Source organism: Sus scrofa, chromosome 4, assembly GCF_054392235.1.
Source record: "Sus scrofa isolate SSC_HxYL_T2T_F1_AM1 chromosome 4, Sscrofa_HxYL_maternal_Yorkshire_Landrace_v2.0, whole genome shotgun sequence".
Taxonomy (NCBI): Eukaryota; Metazoa; Chordata; class Mammalia; order Artiodactyla; family Suidae; genus Sus; species Sus scrofa.
In genome coordinates, this window is record NC_139386.1 from 34,038,795 (window position 1) to 34,055,321 (window position 16,527).

At 41.2% G+C, this 16,527-nt stretch overlaps 1 protein-coding gene across 6 annotated transcripts in view; it reads right to left on the reverse strand.

The window, feature by feature from the left end:
- Positions 1 to 4,921: 4,921 nt before the first annotated feature.
- ATP6V1C1 (ATPase H+ transporting V1 subunit C1) overlaps positions 4,922 to 16,527 on the reverse strand; it is a 192,925-nt gene continuing 181,319 nt past the window's right edge. For 4 of the 6 annotated variants that reach the window (XM_085020422.1, NM_001190205.2, NM_001444624.1 and 1 more), the window contains 5 exon segments: positions 14,850 to 14,942; positions 14,661 to 14,754; positions 13,421 to 13,518; positions 11,533 to 11,659; positions 9,431 to 10,059 (listed from right to left, as the gene is read on the reverse strand). In XM_085020422.1, coding sequence (XP_084876548.1) covers positions 9,964 to 10,059; positions 11,533 to 11,659; positions 13,421 to 13,518; positions 14,661 to 14,754; positions 14,850 to 14,942 — 508 coding nt within the window. In that variant the 3' untranslated portion in view covers positions 9,431 to 9,963. 6 annotated transcript variants of the gene reach the window in all.

Genomic DNA, 16,527 nt, shown 5'->3' on the forward strand with positions numbered 1-16,527 from the left:
GTGGGGCCTCTGCGTCTGCTGTTTCTTCAGCGAGGGACATTCTTCCCTTAGTTCCTCACACGGCTGGCATCTTCTAGGGCAACTCCCCACTCCATCTGAAGCAGCTCCCCTCAGCCCTTCCCAGCCCAGGTCACTTTGCCACATCCCACGGTCGGAGGTCAAAGGCGGTGCTTGTCTACACCGTGTCCGTGGCCTCTCCACCACTAGCAGGTCAGCTCCAGGCGGGCAGGGTCCTTCTCCTCATTCGACTGCTCTGCCCCAGCAGCCAGGAGCTCACCACGGATACACACTTGCTGAAGGAACAACGACTCCACCCTCGAGGAGCCTGTAATGCGTGCCCTCAGTGAGTGGTTGTTGAGTCAATGAAGGAAGGATCCTCTTAACTCGACAAATGGTCAAGGACACACACTCGAGAGCAAGAGGGAGCTCATCAGACTGGCCAAGTCTGGCGTGGTTCATCTCCTCCTCAAAGACTGCTGGGAAGGAGCGCCGACGGTTGTCGGGACCACTGGTGCTACCAGAGGTCCCTGAACCAGACCTGTGGCAGCCCTGGCAGTGGAGGAGGGGTCTGATGCCTGCTGCAGTGAAGTCCAACCGGCAGGATGGAGGGAATGAAGGAAAACGCAAGAGAGGAAAAGACACTGACAGAAAAGGAGGCCATAAAACTTCAGAATAAATAGCAAGAGTATTGAATGGAGTAAAACCCTAAAGTGCAAAACTCCCCATCTTCCATAAAAGAGAATTCAGATTATTTAGCTGCAATGATATAAACATTAGATCAGAGAATTGAGAGAATTTGTAGAAAATCTGAGATATCCCTGGCAGGGCTTTTAAATGGAGAAATAATACATGTTACAGTTTGTTGTTTTATTTGTTTTTGACCGTGCCCAGGGCATGCAGAAGTTCCCAGACCAGGGATTGAATCCGTACCATAGCAGTGACAACGCTGGATCCCTTAACCACTGGGCCATCAGGGAACTCCTAATACATATAAAATCAAATTCACCCTTTAAAAATGTACAGTTCAGTGGGTTTTGGTATATTCACAAAGTTGTGCAATCAACCATCACCACAATCTAATCTCAGAACATTTTTTATCACCTCCCAAAGAAACTCTGTATCTGCTACCATTCACTCCCAAACCCCTCCCTCTGCCTGGCCCCTGCCAATCACCAATCTCTCTGTATCTTTGGCTTTGCCTACTCCTGACATTTCATATAAATGGAATCATACAATATATGACCTTTTGTGTCTGGCCTCTCTCACTCAGCATAATGTTTTCAAAGTTCATCCATGCTGTGGCATGGGCTGGAATCTCATTCCTTTTTATGGCTGAGTAATATTCCATTGTGTGGACATACCATGGTTTGTTTATCCACTCATTCATCACAAGTTTATGGGCACTTGGGTTGTGTCCACTTTTTGGCTATTATAAATAATGCTGCTATGAACCTTTGTGTATAGATTTTTGTGAGAAGTAGGTTTCCAAGTCTCTAGGGATTATAGCTTGGAATAGAATGGCCACTCATACAATCTCAGTGGGTTTTTAACAGGAGAATTTGCCTTCAAAATAGATGGAGCTAAAGAGAAACTGACTTCAATTCATTTAAGACATAGAAAACAACAACAAAAAATGAAAATCAAGTAGTATAAAAAAGGAAAATAGTAACAATAAAAATGGCAGTTAACATGTTGAATTCCTCCTCTGTGCTGTGTATCTTGCTAAGAAATTGGTACATACCATGAGGTTTAACAGCTGCAATAACCCTACAGTGTTAGCATAATTATTTCCCTCTTCAGTTGAAGAAATGGGTTCAGACCCCAGGATATCAGGCTGCCCAAGATCATGTGAGGACAGAGCACAGATCTGACCATGGCAGCTGTGCCCAACTCGGAGGGACCAAGAGAGACAGCAGACCACTGGAGCATGCCTTACCAGCACCCATGATCTAAACTCCTCATCAGAGAGACTCTGGTCAAATTAAAAAGCCAACATTAAACAATACTATGCTTTAACATGCAGAGAAGCTAAATTTTAAAAAGGGAAAAAAATCCAATTTGCACGAGGGACATTATTCTGTGGGTAGATGCACTCTTTAGGATCTGTGAGTGGTGCTTGGGTGGACTGAGGGTGAGCAGGGCTGGGGACAAGATCACTAGAAGGCTGTTGAAACAGGCTGGGGGGAGGGTGGGCCAGGAATGGAGGCCCCTCTGGAATGTGGAGCCTGGGTGCAAAGGGCCAGAGAGTCGAGGAGTAGGGAGCAGAGGTGGGTGTCAAGTCTGGGGGAGGAGCTGGGGTTTGGATGGTGCTCCTTCCTCCCTTGGCCAATTGTCCTGCCACCGGGTTTGAGAACAGGGCAAGATCCATGCCAACACATCACTGATGAAAACCACCTGCACACAGGGTGCCTTCCGTTTTGCACATAACTCACCTCTTTCCAAGGCTGCCCTGTAAACTGGTAGACTTCTTGCTGGAGTCCTGAACTGTTCACTAGTTTAAACCTCTTAAACTCCTAAAAGACTCAACAGAGAATATGCATCGTAGCCAGGACAGGGAAGCAATCTAAATGTTTGCTGACATATGAATAGATTAGGAAGATGTGTACATATGTACAATGGGATATATTTACTCAGCCATAAAAAAGAATGAAAGAATGCCACTTGCACCAACATGGATGTAACTAGAGAGTCTCATACTAAGTGAAGTCAGTCAAAAAGAGAAAGACAAACACCATATGATACCACTTACACGTGGAATCTAAAACATGGCACAAATGAACCTATCTACAAAACAGAAATGGACTCAGAAATAGAGAATGGATTTGCAGTTGCCAAGGGGGAGAAGGGGAGGGAGTGGGATGGACTAGGAGTTTGGGTTTAGTAGAAGCAAACTATTACATTTAGAATGGATAAGCAATGAGGTCCTACTGAATAACATAGGGAACCATATCCAATCTCTTGGAATAGAACATGATGGGAAAATAATACGAGAAAAAGAAAAACTAAAAAAAAAAAAAATACATATATATGACCGGATCTCTATGCTGTACAGCAGAAGTTGGCACAACATTGTAAATTAACTATAATTTAAAAAATAGGAGTTTCTGTCGTGGTGCAGCGGAAACGAATCTGACTAGGAACCATGAGGTTGTAGGTTCTATCCCTGGCCTCACTCAGTGGGTTAAGGATCTGGCGTTGCTGTGAGCTGTGGTGTAGGCCGGCAGCAACAGCTCCTATTAGACCCCTAGCCTGGGAACCTCCATATGCTGCAGGTGCAGCCCTAAAAGGACAAATAAATAAATAAACATCTCTAAAGGGTAAGATTAAAAAAAAAGTCAATAGAGACAAATAAGGTTGTTCAAGAACATGCGCTGAGCGTCCCTCTGACGTCCCTCTGTACAGCCTGGTGGGGCAACGGCCCTGCACACAATGAACGCTAAATGCGCACTGACTGACAGGAGAAATTACATGCCCATTAGAACTGCAGCAGCTGTGTTTTCAATTCCGCTGATGCAATATTTCCCATCAGGAACAGCTTTGGGTCTCTCAACATTGCAAGTGGTTTACCCTTGTGCACATAAAGGCACAAAGTACATAGTTGTCTTTTGTGATCAAAGAGAAAGCTGTCTGCACAGCAACTGGAGGCCCATCAACAGCGATTCAGAGAGCAATCCTCGTCTCTCCTGGGAAATTATATCTGACAATCAAGAGTGAAAAGAGGCTCGGCTGGTTCTTCCAGTTAAGAAACACAAAGAGCCAAAGGATTTGGGGCATACTGGAAACTCAAGGGCAAGAGAGCTGACTACTCCAATGTGACCGACCAAACACACTGTCCAACACACCAGCCACTGGCCACAGGTAGCTGTCCACATTAACTCACGTTAAATAAGACTAAAAAGGCAGTCCCTTAGCCACGCCAGCCACATTTCAAGTAATCTTCAGCCACATGTGGCAGAGGCTACCATGCTGCGGGGGCAGCAATACAGAATGCCCATCATCACAGAAAAATCTCTCAGACAGGGCTGAACCAGACCAACTATGCGGTCAGATCTGAAAAAACATGGGTCTATCTGTGCACGCTGACATGACAGGTTGACTTTTCTGGACAGATACCCTTCAGTATGTTCTCAGACTTTGGATTTCACAGATTAGAAAAATACTTTTTCTCATTTATTTGGTTGCCATGTTTATGTTTTGTCAAGGAAGGCTGCCACCAGATTACCAGGCTGTAAGGCCCATCAGTGCAGGCATTGCATCCTTTGCCCAGAACTGAAACAATGCCTGGCTCACAGTACGTGCTCAATAATTATTTGCTAAATAAGTGATTAAACGTGCACAGACCGACAGACATCCTTTCTTTTTTCATTTTTATTTTTGGCGACAACTTAGACACTGGCTGGCCCCAAGTCACCTGAAACGTGTTGTGGTTCCACACACACAAAAGAGAATGGATTAAGTCACAAAATGAATATGAGTTGTCCAACATTTTCTGATAACCTTATATTAATAAACACTTCTATCAAAATATTACAAATCAGAGTGGGCTTCTCTAAATTGGCTATCTCATAACCAACCAGGAGGGGGAGTAAGGGAAAGAAACGGCTTTTCAATGGCACCAGAGTGCCCCCTTGTGGTAAAATAAAATAAATGTGGTAAAAATTTTAAAAACAAATTATGTTGCTAGCAATACCTTAAAACTTGTACTGACCTGTAACTACTCTGAGATCAGCCCAAATATGTATTTTGATAGTTGTGTTGGTGAAAAAAAAATAATTAAGAATGATTCGTTACAAAACTATTCAAGGAGGTCATCCACATACCTAGGAAATAGTGAAACACATGAGAACTGCTTTTTGGACTTAATATTCAGGAGTTTCTGTTCATCCTCTGGTTTAAAAAAAAAAATCTTTCAAGTTGAAAATAGTGTTGTACATACAGTTTATTCCTTTTTTGGTCTAACATCAACAATACTTCTTTGCTGTGTCCAACTTATTTTGCACATTTATCTTAGTATTCTTTTTTTAATTTCCTCACACAAACCATTCTTTGAAACTCTGTGTTTCAGTTGTGACCTTGGTCTAGATGTTTTTTGCAAATTTCAACTTGACACTCAATAGGCTTCCAAGGGTAAAGGACAACCACACTGGTCAGTTTCAGCCATGGCAGAACTTTCTGGTCCTACTGATTAATGATGTAGCATGCTTCTTTGGGTGAGAGGGTAGGAAAAGCTGACTTATCCAAGATGATCCTATTAGGTGTGGTCCATAGGAAATAGAGAAGAATTACTCTTTGAATGAGACCTCAAGATGCTCACACATTCTAAGCCAACGACTCCATACCGGAGTTCAGAAGAGGCATCTTGACAGAGCAGTCTCACTGCAGCTGGCTGACACTGCAAAACACTTCCTGGGTGTTTGTTTTTGTAGATTATTCCTCAGTCGTACTCCAGGCTGTAAAACACAGCTCCACAAAGTTCAGCAATGAATTTGCTTTTTTATTAAATTCTACAAGAACCACTGTGGATACAATCAATTTCAATACTGAGCAACTGTCGGGAAATGTCCTGCTTGTGATGACTGACTGCCTTCTGGTTCGCTGTAAACTTTTTCCTCCTTGTGTTATTCTGACTATTCTTGATATGAAGGGTATTGTCCTGCTCCTCCTCAGTTTCATTTTCTTTGCTAGCTAAACCATCCCAGGAGTATTCTCTAGCTAATCACTTCCATGGCTTTATTCTGTTTCCTTTTTCTCTCACAAGTCATGGGGCTTAGATCTAACAATACCCTAAGGGTAAGTCCGCTGGTAAATAAAATAGTTCTGATGTGCCATATTCCTTTAAAAAAAAAAAAAGCCGGAATTACTTTCATATATTAATCAAAACTATCTAAGCTAGAAAAATAAGGACCATAAATAAGTTTACATTACTGAAATGGGTGAACTCTGATTTAGAGACAAGGGCTAAATTACACAAGTGTTTGACACATTTTCTCTAGAACTTGATATTATTACACTTTCTAGAATAAACCATCTTGTACCGATGCTAACAGAAAACAATAACCACATTTTTTCTAAAGGCCAGCAAGGTTTCCATTAAAGCTATTCCATAATATTAGTGTAAATGGTTTTTAACTTTGTGCATGTTGCCTTAATTTTGTCTTAAAAAAAAAAAAAAGCAGCCAAGAATGAAGGAGAATAAGCTCATATCTGGATCAATTTCTTTTACTTCATTTCCAACATTTGGAACTGCTTAATTATGAAGCAAAAGCAAAGAAAAGTTCACATCTGCTGAGTATTTGCTGAGATTTTTTGATTGGGTTTTTTTTTTTGGCCATGCCCTCAGCATGTGGAGGTTCCTGGGCCAGGGCTTAAATCTGTGCCACAGCAGTGACCTGAGCCACTGCAGTGACAATGCTGATCCTTAACCTGCTGAACCTCACAGGAACTCAGAGTATCTGCTGTTGTTAAAGGTACTTCTTCTTTTTTTTTTTTTTTTTTTTTTTGGTCTTTTTGCCATTTCTAGGGCTGCTCATGCAGCATATGGAGATTCCCAGGCTAAGGGTCGAACTGGAGCTGCAGCCACCAGCCTACGCCAGAGCCACAGCAACTCGGGCTCCGAGCAGCGTCTGTGACCTGCACCACAGCTCACGGCAACACCAGATCCTTAACCCACTGAGAAAGGGCAGGGATCAAACCCACAACCTCATGGTTCCTAGTTGGATTCGTTAACCACTGCACCACGATGGGAACTCCCTAAACTTCTTGATATGTGCTCATTCAAAAGGCTGTACAGCGTGTGCTCCACCCTGAACACACAGCGTCTGCTTAAGAGCAACCTTCAGCAGGAAGGAAAACCTTCCAGGTTGAATAAACAGAGGCTCCAAAAATTAGCAGGAGAACACTTGTCACTGGTCACAGACTGTCCTGGGCCGAATACTGACAGAATTCAGTATCTGATGACCCATACGTCATGCCTTTTCTACATTATCGTCAATCTTAATTAAGGTTAAGGAATGTCTGGCTCACTCATATGGTGCCTAGGAGAGGCGGGAAGCATGACAGGAAGGACTGAGTCCAGCAGGTGAAAAACCTTAGGTTCAAATTCTGACTCTGACTCAAAATTTATGAGTTTTAACAAAGGAATCATTTAACTGCTCTGACCTAAAAAGCCTCTACAGGTGGCATGGGGATGGCTGGTCCTCCTGGCACCAGCATCACCAGGAAGGGAGGAGGTAAAGGTGTGAGGAAAGGGTCAGAACAATCCCTAAGAGACACTCATCAATGTTTAATAATCTCGAAGTTACTTGAGCTCTGTCCTAGAGAACCAGCAGACTCCACAGCAAAGGCAGGCATGCACCGGGAATAGTCCTCTCCCAGGGATGGCAGCTCAGACACGCCAATCGCTTAAACATCATGATACAGACACAGCTCTATTCCTTATGCTGCCACACACAAATGCCCCCCCCACCAATTATTTCTTTCCAATTTTCAGAGCCCGGTGACTCACAGCTTGAAATTCCCAGATTAAACCCAAGTGGAAAAGGAGCTACTGGCACTGCTCTAAGACTGTCTGCCCATGAACTGAGCTCTTCCCAGGCACCACTCCAAGCTGTGGATGCAGCTGTGGGATCGCCTTTGCTCAGCATCACAGCCTATGATGTGGGAGCTCTTATTACCCCCATTCCACGAAGGAGGGCGTGGGCGCCGAGGTCACAGGGTTGATGGGCAGCAGAGCTGGGGTCTGACTCCAGAGCTCCTCACTCAGTCAAGGTCCCATAGTTCCAAAAATATACTGGGATTTTAAACTTGATGCAGTCCGCACTTATTTCAGAATAATACTAAAAGCCTAAGAGAAACCTTAACATCATCCCATAGACCTACCCATTTTTCACTTTAATCATCCAAACACATCCCGCCATGAGAGTATACCCATTTTACAAACACGTGCAGAAGCCAAAGCCAGAATTTTCTGAAATCAACACTTTTCAGCTTCCTCTTATCCAAAAAAAAAAAAACCTGAAAATAAAGCCTGCATTCTAATCATATCTTGAATTTGGAATTCTGATGATAACTTGGCAGTTCTGTGTTGAAACTTTAAATGTACATACCCTATGACCTACCAGCTCCACTTCCAGGGTCTCTCTTACAGAAATACTACAAGTAAACCAAGACACATGTATAAGGATGTTTATTGCAGCAGTGCTTGTGAGAGCAGAATTTCAAAACAAGCTGAATACCCATCCAGTCAGCTACGCTGTGGCACAAACAGGTGACAGCAAACTGCTTAGCAGGTACTTAAATGAGGTAGCTCATGATACACTGACAAGACACCTTGGCTCTGCTAGTGAGCAAAAAAGCAAGTGATGGATTATGAGCCTATTTTTCTTTAAAAATAAACTGTGTTTTTGACATATATGTTACAGAGAGAGAGGAAAAGGCCTGAAAAATCATGTAAACTTCCTTGTGAAGAAATTTAGGGAGCAGGAGGGGTCGTCTCTTATGTTTCACTTGATAGAAATTTGGATTTGAAGTTAACTATTCTTCTGAAATAACAATATACAATTTTGAAATAAAAGAACTTAAGGAGGCTAATTTTCTAGATAAAATAGGATAGTTTAGAAATGCCCCTTAAAATAAAAGGTAAACTTCTTTCTCCCAATTACAAACCTGTGAGGGCGTAGGAAGTGAAGCACTGCTACAAAGCCTTCTTTTAAAAGCTCACTCAGGAGTTCCTGTTGTGGCTCTGCAGGTTAAGAACCCGACTAGTATCCATGAGGATGCGGGTTCGATCCCTGACCTCACTCTTGGCCAGGCCCCCATCGGGCATTGCCCCAAGCAGCGGTGTAGGTTAGAGTAGGTCGCAGATGTGGTTTGGATCTGGTATTGCTGTAGCGGTGGCACAGGCCAGCAGTAGCAGCTCTGATTCAGCCCCTAGCCCCGGAACTTCCATATGCCACAGGTGTGATGGTAAAAATTAAAAACAACAAAATAAAAGATCACTCAGAATTCTCAACTTAGTTTCATTTCAGAGGTTTGTAAGGCTAGCAATGCCTCTTTTCAGACTATGTCAAAAGTGTCAAGATGAAGGCAAAATCAACAATCTTAGGGAAGGGTGAAAAAAGGACAAACAAAACAAATGATTAAAACGTGAGAGTTCTACTATACATGACTCAAAATTGACCCTACTTCCTGATCGTAAGAACTGAAAGTCTAGTGTCCAAATGTAAAAACCCACCACACATTCAAAAATAATCTTCACATGTGTGCTCTGACCCAAACTTGGCATACTTAAACCAGCACGCAAGTCGGCCACGGCGGGCATCCCTCGGTATATATCACACAACCCTGAAAGCAGCACAGCAGGTTAGCCATGATGCCATTTATTAAGTTCCCAAACTGAACGGTCACCTTCGAAGTTACACACACCACAATCCACCTTTGCACAGGTAATTTTATTCTCTCCTGTGGGTGTCAACAGTGCTCACAGACTGTAGTTTGAAAGAAAGCACATAACCTGAATATTGTCACATTTCTTTATATCACGATTTAATAACTATTCAACAGTCATGTCTACTAAACACAGTGAACAAAATGGTATAACTGTTTACACCATTCCCCTGTAAACAAGGCTTTTGTCACAACAGTAACAAATGGAATTAATGCATACCACAATTTTATATTGATGAGGAAAGACCTTCTCTTTAAATAAACTATTCTGTTTATAAATAAACTCTGATTTTTTTTTTTTTTAGTACACATTTACAGACCTGATCAATAAGAAGAAATAAGACATACAGTTTCCTTTTGAAAATGTTGAGAAACGGACCACTACGGGAGACTGCGCTGAGAAAAGGAGGTGAGAGCAAGCAAGGGGGAGAGAGAGTTAAGGGCTCGGCCATAGGGCAACCTATTCTGTTAGCAAACACCGACACCGACACGAGGGCAGGGCTGTCTGGGGGGCTCGTTTTACTTGAATTCCAGCAAGTTGCAATCAATCTTGTAGTACACATAGGGGTAGTATTCCTGCTGACTCAGGTTTAAGCCTGGAATATCCACAGGAGCCTATGGAAAAAAATCAGAGGATGGCTCAACTAAGTACTTAAAGACATTTAAAAAGGAAAAGAAAAAACGTATTACCATTTGCAGGCATACCTTGGAGATGTCTCGGGATCTATTCCAGATCACCAAAATAAAGTGAGTATTGCCAGAAGGCAAGTCACATGAGGCTTCTGGCTTCCCAGTGCACATAAAAATCATGTTTCCACTACACTATAGTCTACTGAGTGCGTGATGGCATTCTATCTTAAAAACAACGTGCATCATACCTTAATAAAAAAAGACTTCATTACTAAAAAATGTGAACCATCATCTGACATTGCAGGGTTGCCACAAACCTTCAATTTGTAAAAAGTGCAGCACCTGCTAAGCGCAATAAAGCAAAGCACAATAAAATGAGGTGCGCTTATACCTTCTTAATGAACATATACTCTGGACTAAGTTAATACATTTATGCTAATTTAATTGGACTTGGCATTGTTATTTCCATTTTGCAAATGAGGGAGCAATCTCAGTCAGGCTGACGTGCCGTAGGGAACACAGTGTCTGAGTTAGTAAAGCCACATTCAAGCACTCTCTGACTTCAAAGCCTCTATGTGTTTAACCATGACCCTGCCATCTTTTTTTTTTTTTTTTAAGTATACACTGTATAAAATTACTTGTTAAAATCTCAGGCTTGGAGTATTACATTTATGAGACACATGGCTTATAAAATGCTGGCTAAAAATAAACCAAGTGTGACTTTAATGAAAGGCATGTTATAAGCATTTATTGGTAGGAAATTATGTATCAAGTATTTAGACTTCACATATTATTGGCAATACCATAAAAATGTAGGGTCATTTCCTGCTTTTTTCTTCTCTCAAAAAATCCTTGATTTTTTTTTTAATGGGTTCTAACTAATGCACGTGTGAACTGCCATCATAAACTAAAGAGGAAAAAAATCAGCAGTGTATTTGAAATTGAAAATATATAAAAGCCTGCTACAATCTTTAATAGCAATGACAAAAAATACATACTCTGTTTATCTTTCTGTTTAAAAAGAAGATATAAGCACATACCATTTTAGAGACATGACAGTTCTCTTTTAAAATGCTCACTTATTGATGCCGTTTTTTTTTTTGATGCCACTACTTCTACCAAATAAAATAACTACTTTTCTTTCTCTCTGCAGCTTTTACTTTGTAAACGACTAGTATCCCTCGTTTTGTGTGGATTTCTGCAGCTATAAACATCAATCTACAGCAAGAAAACTACTGGCTTTTAGAAACACCAAAAAGCAACTAGCGTAAAATGGGATAAACAAAGGAAATTCTTTGCTATGCTATCAGGTAAACTAATTACTAACAAACTGAGACTCTTCAAGTAACTTTCCAAAGATTAAGTAATGTAACATTTACTATCCATTTTTACATCTTCTTCCAATAATTTTTTCTGAAATTCACCAGTTCCTATTCAGCCAGGCTAATAAATACTTACATCAATAATAGCTGCTGCACTGCTGTCTAGATGTTTATACAATTCATATAATACTTCTCTTAGTTTCTTCATTGTTTTCTTATTGGGTTGAAGGAGCATTGCTTGGAAGTTCACTGGTAAGCCATACCTTGCAAGGAAGCAGAAATTCAGTGTGTCACACAAGCAAGCATAAGCAGATTTTTCTTTTGAAAGCAAATATTCTCATAATATTCATCACCATTAACAGGAAGAGGGTACCTCATTTTAATGATCACCTTTACAGGTTCAACTAATATACTGAGAAACTCAAACCTTCTCTGATCCTCACTGTTCATCAGAAATCTTTAAGATGAGAGTCAACTATCTACTAGGAATTACTTTTAATTACTCTTCAATCTTTAAGGTACTATGAATACCTTCAGCAAATAGTGATAATATACACACTTACTACAGTGTCTCTAGCTCATCTGCAAAGAATTGGCTCCAGGACCCTTCTGGATACCAAAATCCATGGATTCTCAAGTCCCTTACATAAAATGGTGTAGTATTCCACATCTCCTCCAGATTATTTATAATACCTAATACAATGTAAATGCTATGTAATTAGTTGTACATACAATACAAATGCTATGTAAATCAGTGCAAGCACACAGTAAAACCAATTTTGCTTTTTTCTTCTTTGATTATTTTCAATCTGTCATTGGTTGAATCCCTGGATTCAAAATTTAAGAATACGGAAGGCTGACTAAAGATATTTTCATGTAACCAACAACATGAGATTACTCACAGGAAAGAAATTTACAAATAGTGGGCATGGCTGCAGATAAGTATCCTGAACTATTTCTAATATGAGCAACATGCATAGAGGACCACAAGATGACCGAGATGTTAAATGTCTCAGAATAATAAAATATTTCAGGTTAATATGAAACAAGAACTTCAAATAAGGCATCAGTATACTGTGTGCGGAACTGTATGTGAAATACTTCAAAGACCCTTTGTTGTGTTTTCATTATGGTTCTAAGTGTACTACTTTACTCTCCTGCTGTCCAGCGATGCAGCCCACACAGCACAGAAATGGGTAGCACTGAGGAATGAGCAGGTTTTTTTTTTTAACTCTCCAATATTCCTGCCCCTTCCTAAGCCCTGACTAACCTTTATCACAGTGAGTGATAAAGGAAGGACTTGCCCTCAAGGAATGACTACAATTTAAACAAGGCACTGGACGGCCAGGTCTCTTCATAGGGCTTATGAGTTGTACAAGCTTGTTATTCACAAGGCAGAGTCTTTCCTTCAAAACACCTGGATTTTATTTTATTTTATTTTATTTGGACACTGGTTCATAGATCAGCACTTGATTTTGAACCTGGCATCAAAAGGCACAATACCTGATACCCTGAACAAGAACTGTGAGACATGCTGCCGTACGGATGGGCAAAACTGAGCCCATGCCGCTTATGAATGAAAGGCTTGAACAGGGAGTTGGCAAAAATAAAAACTTAAAGCCCATATTTTTTGCTAGAATGGAAATGAAAGTGGGAATTTAAGGTCTTGTTTTTCAGTGCTTTGAATACCAGGAAGCAATTTAAAATCTTCCTTGGGTGCTTCTAAGACATTCTTCTGAACAAACACTGGCTGATATTTTACAGTCTACGTTTAAGTTCGTAATAAGGAAAGAATCAGAGAGAACAGCAGCATAATCTTTTTCCAAACCTGGTATTAAGGGACAAGACGTAACTAACATTCACGTAACAAGCGGTATGACACTGACAATCTCTCCCTCATGATTGGCCCTTTGGTTTCTGCAAATCAATGTCATATTACTAGGCTGTGTGTTATAATAGAGAGGTCCAAGGTCAAGTGAACTGTGAATTCTTCAGTTTCCAGTTTCTTAAGTAACTTCCTTTACCTCAAAACAGACTCAACAAAAACCCTCAATGCTTTCACATGAATCCAGGCAATAAACGCCTCACTGAAATTCACTTTCAGCCACCGTACAAGTGGTCCCTATAGAAAGAAAAAAAAAAAAATCACCATAAATTTGGTATGGAAATGTCAGTTAGAAACTAGATAAATCAAGTATTTTTAAAGGAATGACTATCCAGTAAGGATTTATAGGAGAATCAAATCACATTATAATTCGCTTTAAAAAGATTTCATTATTCTAGGAGTTCCTGTAGTGGCGCAGTTGTTAAGGAATCTGACTAGGATCATGAGGTTGTGGCTTCAATACCTGGCCTTGCTCAGTGGGTTAAGGATTTGGCGTTGCGTGAACCTCTGGTGTAGGTCGCAGACACAGCTCAGATCTGGTGTTGCTGTGGCTCTGGCGTAGGCTGGCGGCTACAGCTCTGATCAGACCCCTAGCCTGGGAACCTCCATATGCCACAGAAGCAGCCCAAGAAAAGGCAAAAAAAAAACAAAACAAAACAAAATAATAAAAGGTTTCATTATTCTCATTATCTTGAATAGTTTACCTTAAATTAGATTAAAAGGTTAGACACTAACTCTGTAACCTCAGTAGACACAAAAATCCATTGAACCCTATTCACTACCCAGAAAAAGGCATATATATTTTAATGGAAGTTACTTAAACTGATGTAGAAGTGTCCTTCTACGGGTCTGAAAAATCAAAATACAAAAATCTAAATTTACTATCCAATACTGTAAAACATTTTTTATCTTTAAAATAGAATCCACTTACAAACAACTTCTCAAAAACAAAGATAAATAGCTATGCATTAAGTCATTTAACATCTCTAGGTCTTAGTTTTCTCATCTGTAAAGTCAGAGGTTGATCTAGTTCCCTGAAGCCTTTTCGTCATGTTCTAAATTTTTAATGATTCTATTACATAGTATAAATTCTTTCTAAAACTACTCACAGCTGCGGCATTAGCCAAAACGCTGCATTTAAAATTAATTTATGATATAGATTGAGAGGGATTCATTTTAAGGTATATATTTTAAGGTAACTATTCACAGATTTCAGCTTGTTGAGAGAAAATTCATTTTGATCATTTAATAGAAAAAATAACTAAAACCAAATGTCTTCAGAGCAAAATCTCAGTTTTGTTTCCCTTTAAATCAAAGAAAAGCAATACCACGTTTTCTTATGCTTAACACTGATACTACTCAATATTGAAAACCCATACAAATTGCTTTTTCTTGTCGGTAGAAAGCCTGTTCATTTCTTCTTTATCTGCCTTCATCTCCTCTTCATTATACTGGAAGTCACGAACAATGAATCTGAAGTAAAGAAAGGAAGAAAAACAATGAAATTGTCCACACCAAGTACAGGTGATCTAACAAATTAAAAAAAAACAACAAAACAATCATCTTACTTGTTTTCCCTGGCTTTGTGTCTGAAGTCATCGACTGCCTTCCTAAACAGGGTGACATTACATAGGTAACTGTCTTGGTCCTCTGAGAGAACACTATAGAAAAAAAGGCAAAGTCCGCTTAAAACTTAGTGCTCACTTTCATAGTGAGGGCAGAATTCAGAAATGGGGGGGGGGGGAATAAGTAAGGTGTGGCAGCCCTTCCCAAACCACCGCAGTGCTCTGTGCTTGGACTCCAACAGGGCAGACACTCAGGGTTTCTGGTGTTTTTATTTACAGGGCCATAACAGCCCTCTATCATGTTTCCTTCCAAGCAACAAAAGTAAACATTAACTCCAGTAAAATATCCACGCTCTAAGAATCATGCTTTTCAATCTGTATCAGCACCAGGCCGGTGGAGGAAAAACTATCCAGGAGCTGGCTGGTTTCCAGAATCTCTTTGCTTCTTGCTCAACACCCTCTTCTTCTCTTCTCGGAACCGAACTCTCTTCCCGTCTCCAGGCCGGCCCCGCGAGGCCTGGCCCAGCCTCTCCGCACTGCCAGCACCTTCCTCCGCAGAGCTCTCCTTTTCTCCTCTCACACCTGAAGTCAAAACTGAGAAACCCACTGTCTAACCTTTGACAAAACACCTCCGGGCTTCCTTTTGGGCTTCAGACCATCCGAGGGAGGTCAGAACTCCTACCCCGTCACGGCCCTTGTGGATATCACTGCCAAGATCTTTCTTTCCACATAGCACTGTCAGGAAATTTTAATTGTCACATAAACTGGCAATGCCCTGGGGAAAAGCCCACTGTTTGGAAAGGCAAATCGTCCAGTCCACACACAGGATGATCCTAATTTGCCTATTTATGCAGAGTCCCACGTGCAAGGTCTCTGAAGCTACACACTGAAGTATTCAGCACGACGGATGCTCTTGGGCAGGGAGGGCATCACTTAAGGGTGGGGTCTCTCCTCCTCACTATCTTTCACGTATTGGCTTTTACTTTTTTGGGAGGGGGGCCTGCCTGTGTGGCATATGGAAGCTCCCAGGCTAGGGGATGAATCAGAGCTACAGCTGCCAGCCTACACCACAGCCACAGCAACGTCAGATCCAAGCCATGTCTGAAACTTACACCAAAGCTCACGGCAATGCCAGATACTTAACCCACTGAGAGAGGCCAGGGATTGAACCCACATCCTCATGGGTACTAGTCAGGTTCGTTACCGCTGAGCCACAACAGCAACTCCTTGGGTTTTACTTTTAATGCTTAGTTTTTATTTAAAAGGTGGTGCTTCTGAAATCTGAAAAAAAGTAAGTTTTACAAAACCGAGGGAGTGCTCGTGAAATTCAATGATGGGGTACAAGGGGGAGGGGAGGAAGCTTAGTTTTTCCAGGCAGCCTAAGAACTGCCTGGTTAACCAAGTAAATTCAGGAGGCATCTACAAGGCTTGGTGGCAAAACAGCTTTAAGAACAGAAGCCACCTGGCTCTTGGCCGGCCAGCGGGCAGGGGCCACCTCCCCAGGAGTATGAGCAACAGAGGCCTCTGGGAGCAGCAAGCACACAGTCACTGAAGCAGAAGAAACTCAGCTATTCTGGATTTAGAATGTTTCAACCTCCTTTCAGCTTGTGCCCTCTCAAAACTATTACCCTTAATTCTTATTCCCAGTGCCCAGCAGATCCAAAGCAAGGCAGCTACCAAG